The 10052-nt window shown below is 29.8% G+C and overlaps 1 protein-coding gene across 3 annotated transcripts; it reads right to left on the minus strand.

Moving 5' to 3' along the window:
- Window positions 1-4456: 4456 nt before the first annotated feature.
- Window positions 4457-9634, minus strand: LOC119672602 (transformer-2 protein homolog alpha-like). 3 transcript variants are annotated; one of them, XM_038083699.1, is made up of 7 exons: window positions 9598-9634; window positions 6908-7006; window positions 6120-6378; window positions 5791-5919; window positions 5552-5733; window positions 4745-5470; window positions 4457-4687 (listed from the first exon to the last, which is right to left on the minus strand). In XM_038083699.1, exons 2-6 carry the CDS (start codon window positions 7003-7005, stop codon window positions 5251-5253), a joined length of 888 nt encoding a protein of 295 aa, XP_037939627.1. In that variant the 5' UTR covers window position 7006; window positions 9598-9634; the 3' UTR covers window positions 4457-4687; window positions 4745-5250. The 3 variants fall into 3 exon arrangements, with proteins under 3 accessions (XP_037939627.1, XP_037939628.1, XP_037939629.1); XM_038083700.1 differs by lacking the exon at window positions 9598-9634 and adding an exon at window positions 8839-8926; XM_038083701.1 differs by lacking the exon at window positions 9598-9634 and adding an exon at window positions 8664-8711.
- Between the last annotated feature and the right edge of the window lie 418 nt (window positions 9635-10052).

Here is a 10052-nt window from a genome sequence, read left to right on the forward strand (position 1 = left end):
ATATTTATTTAGTTTCTCTCGAAATAGTCTCCATTAAAGGTAATACATAAAAATATTTCAATATTCAAAATTTTTTCTCATATTCATAAAAATATTTCAATATTCAAAATTTTTTCTCACATTCATAAAAATATATGCATATTTAGAACTTGTTTTCCTTATTCATGGTACTCGTGCTAATCGATGGTCATAACATCATCGTACAACACCATTCCGAATGCCATAAGCTCTCCTCCCAGATATTGAGCCATCGATCGCTTTGGACGGCTTGCACCGGTTGCTATCCACACAAGTGATTGCCGCTTTAACTTCGGAGTAAAATGATGGATCGATGTTTTATTCAATATTTTTTATATTTCGCTTAAACAGCTCCAAACAGCTTTCTGAATCGTTGACAAGTTATTGTTTTTGCTCAACTGTGAGCAAATGATACACCTACTTCGTAATAACTTTCTCATGGACAAATGTTCATGTAAAATTAGTCCACATGTCCCTTTAATATGCTTACAATATCAGCTGTCGCAACACTTCACGGTTTCCAGTGTGACTACTTTATTTAAGTGACCAGTGCATTCCACATCATTAGTGTCTATACGGCCTCACTTAAAGTATAGAAAGTAGAGTTGGGATAACACTTATGAAGTCAGTTTTCGGTTTGAACTGTATTTTTTTTATTAAGAAGAACTGATATATTAACAAAGAAATTGCTTCGACTCTATTTACTTCACAACCATTTAGACCACTATAACACTCAAATTACATCGCTCTCAACAAGAAAAGTCTAGTCACTCTCTGGTGCGATAATAGGCCACGCCGCATGTCTATAACCAATGTATCGACAAGTCTTTTTAACATACATTAAAAATATTACTTGAAACATTACAGTCAAATTCGAACAGCAAAATATATCCATCCTTTATTATACCAAAAAATTCATCCTTTTTATTTTCTTGGAAACAAGAAAAATGAAATTACTCGGAATATGTTTGACATTTGCTAACAAAGTTTTCCATCTGAAGTCAGTGTGTAATACTGTAACTTCACTGCTACAACTCATTCATAAGACCCATTCCCTAAACACTTTTCGCAACATCTTGATTAGGTATAGAAGGCTTCTTCGATTTTTCTAAAATTTATATTAAATGCTTGATTTCTTTTTCAATGAAACTGATAGTTTTAATTGAGAAAACTTTTTAATCAATTGAATCAAAACCGAAGGTTTTCAAAAGTTCATTTAACGTAAAAGTCAATATGCAGACTCAACTCTCTTGCTAATTGTATAATCTATATTATTAGAGTTAACTTTTTATTACTATTTTATTAAATAGTAAAAGTCATAAATGAGTATATTAAAATAATTGACTTATCTTACAAGCTGTTCTTAATTAAAAGTATATTTGCTTAAAGAAAAGTCCTTGTTATGATAAAATTCATGAAGCATTTGTACTTGAACGTTTCTGTTGATCAGATAAAAAGCTGCTGAACAATCTTTTCCAGTTCAGACAAAAAAACATATAAAAGCAAATTAAGAAATTTACACATCATTATGTTTAGTTGTGTTATGTACCCCAAGATACTTTATATCCATTAAAAGCGTGCGTGTTTTACAACAATTCACAGCTTACAACTTCAGCACATTTAATTTAATGAAGAAGTGACAGATAAATAACTGCCGAACAAAAAGAATTTTCCTCCGCTTAAATTGGTTTAGTGCACCCCAGAGGAAACACAATTTAAGCGAGAAAAGACTTGCAGACATGTAAAAGGTTCTACCGCCTGCAGGTAAAACATGGGTGAGCTGGGCCAGCAGAGTAGGAATAAGTCGTTTCCGAAAGTGAGAAAATGAAATGCTAAAAAGTTAAATCTACTAAAAGGATCCACAGATGTTTCCTTAACATTAAAGTTAGGTTAAAAAAAGATGACATCGAATTTATAAATAATTTTTTAAAATTGAAAATATATTTTCAGGGTATATGTAAACTAAACACAGTTCATTTGAGTTAAAAATTTAATTTTAATCTGAATTAAAAATTTTATAAAATTCTACTACACAGATCGATCATTATAGCACACAAAATAAACGAGATATATGCAATTTTAACTCATAAAGGGACGTTCTAGGACAAGCATTATTTTGAGAATAGAAAACGGATTAGGTTTGGTTAGGTAAGGTTGGAGTGGCGGCCTCATGTACCAAGAAAGCTCACTTAAGCTCAAATAATGGTCCGTTGTGGTACCACAGAAATAGCGTTGATTAAAGTGGACACATTTTGAAATCCAAATATTTTTTAAAATCAAGTAAGTCCTTGGATTGACTATATAGTTACTATAGTTAATGCCAAATATCCATCTAACTAGCTTTAATTATAAAAGATACTTCAAGTAGGTTAATGTATACTTAGTGATGTCTACGTTAGTATAAGGAAAAATAAAGATAGCAAACGAAATTGTCTATTGATGGGCACTTTTTTGTCCTAATATTTACCAGCATCTAATAAAAATATTTCAGAAATTAGATTATTTGGTAAATTAATTGAATTTATAAGCAAAATTAATTAATTATAATAATTAATTAAAAATTAACAAACGACCAAATTCACATTATTTAATTATTTATTGAATTAACAAATAATAAAATTCAAAATACCTCTCTATTAAAAAAAGAGTTTATATTAAGAGATATGGTTTCCTTCGTCATAATTGTCTTTAAAAACTTAAAGTTAATATTTAATAAAATTTTTAACAAAATACATAGTTAAACTTACTTAAATTTCATTTGTACAGTCAATTATGATGAAAGCAGTTTACCTTAATACTTCATTCTTTAAGTACAATTTTTTATAGTTTCCAAGGCACGTACCTTGGCTGGTGAGTTTTGGATTGGTTTTTCTTACAATGCACTTCAAAGTGTGGAAATCATTTCCTGGTACTATTGTTGAAGAAAATGCGTTGGGTTTATTGTCTTGGTTTTGGTCTTTAAAACAAAAAACTTTAAGAGTAGAAAAGTTATTTTGCAGAGTAAATAATAGAAAAAAATAATAAAAAAGCAAAAATTGGTACTTTGAGAGATCACACAATAAAGAAAAAATTATAAGTTAAGAATAAATGTTTAAATTTAAGATTTAGAAAAAGAAAATAATTTTTTATTCAATAAAAATATTTGAAAAAGAATGAATGACGTCATTTGTCTTATAGGAATGAAACTTCACTTCCTACGGTCAAAAGCATAACACTAAAGTCTCACACTGAAGCTCAACCACTTAATATAACATAGACTTTATTCGAAAAGGTACTTCATACTTTTCGAAATCCAACACTCACAGCCTGCTCTGGCCAATCTACAATACTTGTACGTACGATGTTTTAAAATCAGTTCATAAAGCTCTGACATAAATTACTCTAAGAAATACACATCTTAATAGTGACTAATGACCTTTGTAGTTTTAAATACTTTCTTAAAACAGTCTATGACTACTCCACGAGAAGGTTAGATGGTTTATATCGTATATATAAAACGTGATAAAATAACAAGAACACATTTGTGGTATTTAATTATTCTTGAACTGGTCATCCTGTATAGTTGAGATTATCATAAATAACAATTGTTCCAATCTTCAATTCAAAATTTAAGTAAAGAAATTATGCTAAAATTTAATTTACAGAATTTTAGAATTACAGTGTTTTATTTTAAAAGCTTTAAAATATAATGCCTCGTTATCACTATTCCCTTATTATTCTTTAACAATTCTAATATAAACTTTAGCATAATTCATAATTATTTATCTTGCATTTCGAATAGATGCAAAAACAAACGTTGCTCATTTAGTGACTTGGGTTTCGAGGAACACAAGAACCTCTTCAACTAGTAAATGCTCACTTTCATTTGCATTTAAAACTTATTTACGCAATGATTTTTCCCTCAAGTATTTTATTATGTTAAAATCCCCTCTCTGCAATGACTTTCCCTGTTTCACATCTGAGGGATTCTCTTTCAGTGCAGGACTATTCACTTCACAACCATTAAGTACGGCAGCACTGTTTGTATTCATCCACACTTGAATGTTCTATTCAACATTTTTGCATCGCTGTAATCCTTCATAGTCGATTTCTCCTGACTGCAGTGCCACAAGGACATGCAAATATTTTATTTACAATTTTTACGAGTACAAGTACAATAATTTGTTATATAAATTTTTGTGTTGAATTACTGTTTTTGTTGTATTATTTACAGGATTGTGTCAGGATAGTTTAGAAACAAAAGATGTGACTACCAGAAGTTTCATTTTGTAAAAGAATAACCTTTAAAAAATCCTTTTAATATGTTTGGTAAGTCAACTTATTATATATATATAAATAATATATGTATTTTATAGGTCCTGACATTGCAAAAAAAAGGTAAAAATTCTGTTAAAAAAGTATTTATTATAATTTATTTATAACAATTTATTCTGTTTATTCTTATTAAGTCAAATGGATCTTGCAATACTGCATAAAGATCTATTGTGCTCCTTCATAGATTTAGATTGTTTCCTATACATTTTTTATGCTGAATTAAACAAATAAATTGTACTTCGATTCCGTTAGTATCCAATCTCATAAGTTTTTGCGGTATAGAGAGTAGAAACTTTTACAATTCTCAAGATTTATTTCAAAGGAAACGCTTTGAACTAATTGGAATATATACTGGCTGAAAGTAATGGATTGAGATGATTAAAAACCAAAAAATTAAATATTGTTTACGTACCCATGATGAAATTTTTTCAGTATCAGCTTAATTTGTTGTACAGGCACCAATACGATTTAACGATGAGAATTAAAAAAAATGTCACTAAATTCAGTGGGTGTTAATATTTTTTATTACCGTATTAGTTCTAAAAATGTTAGTATATGTATAATACTAACATATCGATGATTAACGAGGAGATATTTCAGTTAGACACGGTATGATCATCAATATTTAAGTCATTTAGTTAGCATTATTATTAAAATCTAAATAATTTCTTCAAGTTTTAGCAAAGAGATATCACTGTTGCGCACGGTATGTTAAAGTGTAATGAACATTAAGGATTTAATAATAATCACTTCAGATTTGAGCATCGGCAAAGAGATATCAATGTTACACACGGTATGTTAAAGTGTAATGAACATTAAAAACAGAAAAATAATTACTTTAATTTTAGTAAGCAACAAGGAGATACTCAGATAATTTATCTGAAATATCGATCCTTACTATAAAGTAATAAAATGAAATTAGTAGTCGCGGTTATCGCTATGGTGATGAGAATCATAGCGACGTTCAGGAGACTCTCGATGCTCAAGCTTACGGCGTTTCATACCATAGTATTCACGACGTGCATAATCATACTTCTTATCACCATCTCTGCGCCGAAATTCACTATGCTCACGCTCGTTTTCGCAGGATGAACAGCGGCAATATTGATGGAAACCATAACTTTTAAAACCTCGTTCACTAAAAAAATTAAAAGTAAATAATACAATATGTTGTTATTTTAACAATATTTTAATAGTTTTTATGTTTTAGCTAACATACCGTTCTCGTCGATTACGACCTAAATACACTCCAGGAGTCGGTTTGTGAGGCCGCTTACTAATACTGAAATCTATCCTCACTTTTCGGCCATGTACATGGAGATGGGCACAATTTTGAACAGCGTACTTGGCATCAGATAAGTGTTTAAAATATATAAAACCGAATTCGCGAGATCGGCCTGTCTAATAAAAAAACAGTTTATCAAAACCACAACTCAAGGAACATTCATAATCTTGTACCTTTGCATCTTCAACCAAGTGAATATGGCGAATTCGGCCGAATTTTGAAAATATCGATCTCAGATGGGATTCGTTTGTAATACTACTAAGCCCGAAAGCGCCAACGCATCTAGATGGCCTCGGGTTCACCTAAAAATAAATTTTTATATGCATTCAGAGCATAAAAATATATTTCAATTATAATAAAAATATCAATAGAATTATTATTATAATATTAAAAGAATTTTAAAATAGTGGAGATTATAAATATATAGAAAAAGTTTTTATAAATATTTATTTATAAATGTGTTTAGTTATCTTTATATGTAATTTGAAATAATTTGACTTACCCTAGCGTTGTCACCATTTCTGTCACGAGGAGATCGCGAGTACCGTGAACTACGACGAACATCTGGCGAATATGAACGATTGTCACTATCTCTAGATCGCGAACGTTTATAATACCCGGATGAACTCGAAGTCGATGACGAACGAGCCCGTGATGGAGATCGTGACCGGGACCGATGACGAGAGCGATACCGAGACCTGGAACTAGAACTTGAACGTGAACGTGAACGGCTGTTAGATCTCGAGCGGTGGGATAAGTCACTAAATAGGAGAAAAAAAAATATTTATTAATAAAAGTTTGAGAGTGCAGTTGAACAAAGCCTTCAACATCCATTATAAAAATTGCGTGATAATTGCAAATACCAAAATTTTATTTGTGACAATCAGAAAAAGGGTTTTAAAAAATTCTGATGGTTGAGTATTGTTTGACTTAAAACATTGCGCCTTGCAGTATTGAGTTCTTAAGTCTGTCATTTGAAAAAGTTGCATTTGAATTGCAGTTAAAATTGAAATTCTTTCTATTATTGAATTTTGTGCACTTCGCTTTTTCATTTTAGAATCATAAATAAGTTGGCCTTTAGTTTGTTTTTGCAAAGAAAAATGTCAAACTATAGTCTGAATATCTTTAAGTAATACTATTACTTATTAATATATAATAACTGAATATAAGAAACAAATTATGATTTCAATATAATTTACATTTTAAAATATTATATAAAACGTTTGCGTTCATTTGAGTTAACATAATTTACGAGTATATGGTTTGATTCGATTATGAAAAAAAACTTACTCCGATCGTTTGTCATCAGAATATCGACGCTTAGCTGAGGTTTTAGCTGCAGTTTTAGCGACAGTTGGTTTCAATTCGGACTTCTTATCATCTTCCATACTATGAAATGTTGAAATAAAATATATTTATTAAATCTATTTATATATAGCAATATATTTTTATTTGAAACACGTTTCATAAAGCAAATACCACTACCAAATGATGTAACAATATGGTTATTAGTTGCAAAAAATGTTGGCATATAATTTATTAGATATGGATTTTTTTATATTAATATGATGGGTTAGAAATAAAACCACAAGAGGAGGTAAAATTTTTGGTTATAAGCTTTGATCAAAAACTATTATAAAAATCTCACATCCAAGAAGTGACAAAAAAGGCAAGCAAAGCCTTTATGACATGTAGATTCGTCGAGGGTAAGAATTGGGGGTATACACCAAAATCAGTGCGATGGATATACACAACAATATTCAAACCTATGGTTACCTACGGTTCAATAGTTTGGCAGAACTGTACAAAACAGAAAACGTTATTAACACACTTAAAATAACAAGTTACAGCGACTTGCACGTGTTAGCATAATGGAAACGATGAGAATATGCTCTACCTCATCAATTGAAGAGTAATTACAAACAAGATGACGGGTCTTGGTCTTGAAGTACTCCTGGAGCTCACACCCTTTCACATCCATGTGCAGTCACAAGGTGAAGAGGGCTGCTCTAAGAGTAATTAAAAATAAGATGACGGGTTTTGGAACTAACAGTGAAATATTTGATAATATGGCTATACAAATGCCAAAGACTAATATATCACTGAAATATCAACGGGCAGGATGATTGTAAAACAAAAAACTGAAGTTGGCAACAAAAAGAATTGGGATTAGGACAAAAAGAATTGATCTGAGGTCATTTATTGCTTAATCTGATGAAGTTATAGACAATAATCCAGTCAAGGCGTAGAGAGGGGCTGTGAAGGAACCTCGCAATTAATAGAGAGTAAAAGTGTTCAAGTACACTGACTCAAATAACCTCAACATAATAAAATGCTTATAGGGACTTACAACCAAAAATGCTTCAAAGAATAAATAGAACAATCAAAAAACAACCTAAGAATAATCACGGGATTATTGACCGGTCACTGTAGATTGGATAATCACCTAACGAAATTAGGAATTCCGACTTAGACTTTAATCTATACTGCTAAGAAGAGAGCGAAACTGCCTACTATGTGCTTGAGGAGTGCCCGGCACTGATGCACAAGCGGAAGAAACACATAGGAGGGTATCTCATGGATCATAAGAATTCAAGAGTATGAAAGATAGGCTTGGAGAAACACTCTAATCCGAATAAGGGGCACAATAGGTCTTTTAGTGAACTCCCCCTTTTCAAATAATAATACAATAATATTACATTTTTATCTATAACGGAATTTATTTGCTAATACGGGACATAACTCTATGAATTAAAGCACGAAATGCATTTTAAATATAAATTATATTGAGATTTCTTAATAAAAAAAATTCCTGTGTTCTACAAGTAATGAGATAAAGATAAATATGATAATGGTATATTAGTATTTAACAAATTCATTTTGAGATTCATGACTGAAGTATCCATCTTCCTCTATTGTTTGTTCAACATAACCTTATTATATAAAGTATGTATATCCAAATTTCTTATGGGTTTTGGTAGTTCTTCAACGTAAGATTGATGAACCGCCATGTTGTAAGAAAATTATTTCAAAAAATCATGCTCACCTTTCTAAAAAACTATTCAGTTATAAGCTCTTGATTTTCTTCTTTTATAGAACTTAATTGAAATCTTTGCATTTATGTAGGTTAAAATTATATTTACAGATATATTAAGAGGTTTATCAATGTAATGTGTAATGTTATTTATATTAAATATTAAACAATAAACTTTTTTGCTTACCTTGGAATGATGTTCAATGATGTTAGAATGATAGTAAAAAACTTCAAAGAAAATCACTGTATAAGTCTTAAAAATCAATTGAAAATTATTGCACTAACGTTTAAATTGAATTAATATATAAATCTTAAAGATTGAACCCCTTAAGATTTTAAACTTTTTACCAATGTTTTATGAAAGTTTGTATGAACTGGAGAACTTTCCGATTAGTAATAAAGGAAGTTCGGAAATTATTTATTGTTTGTCGGTATACATATGTCAGTTTTCGGGAACAGGGTTGCTTATTATAGTTTACAATTATTTGTAAAGTGAATATCTAACAGTAATAAAAATGTAGTAGACAGATTTACATACAAAAATATTTTATCAAAACTTGATATTTAGAAATCTTGCACAATAATAAAACAATAAAATAGACACAATACTATCACAAAAGGAAGGGCTCCATCTAATACAACTGTTAAGTCAGATTAAGTCAGAAGAGTCTTTGAAGTATTTCGAAGTTATATAACTTGGAGCATGATTTTGTGGTTCTCGTGAACCGAACTATAGGATACCTTCGTTTTCAAAAAAAATTACCAAAGAAGCATGCTCTTTCCTTAATATAATTGAAGATAAAAAATATCTCATGTCCTCATTTTGTTAAAGTTATTATTTTTCTTTACTTATTAACATTTATATTCAAGAATATTACATATATTAATAGACTTATGAAGTGAGAAATAAAATAATTGTGGTTTCTATAAAATCGGTCTTACTCACCTTAAAAATGAATTTAATCACAAGACGTCAAATAATATAATTTAACGTTTTTAATCAATTAACTTTTTAATTAAATGTAAAATGAAGTAAAAAACTGTATAAAATGTAGACTAAATCACTTTAAATTAATTCTTTATTCCTGAGACTTGATTGCGAAGTTACGGTTTTATAGCACTGCTTGATTTGCCGACTGCTCAAGAATAGAAAGGAAGTTGACTTATAAGTTAAGTTAGTTGTAGAAACCTATTCCCTGGCTGGGTTGCACTGTTATTTTGTCAGTACTTTTTATTGAAGATATGGTTAGACCTGCCTATATATTGTTCAAAATTATTTATGTAAGTAATTTATATATAACCAATATTATGTACATTATTGAATTAAAATTATGACACATTGACACTGAAAAAAATTATTTTTGTTCGATGTATTGTAATTTTTTTGCTTATTTTTTATAT

This window comes from Teleopsis dalmanni, chromosome 1 (genome assembly GCF_002237135.1).
Source record: "Teleopsis dalmanni isolate 2A chromosome 1, ASM223713v2, whole genome shotgun sequence".
NCBI lineage: Eukaryota > Metazoa > Arthropoda > Insecta > Diptera > Diopsidae > Teleopsis > Teleopsis dalmanni.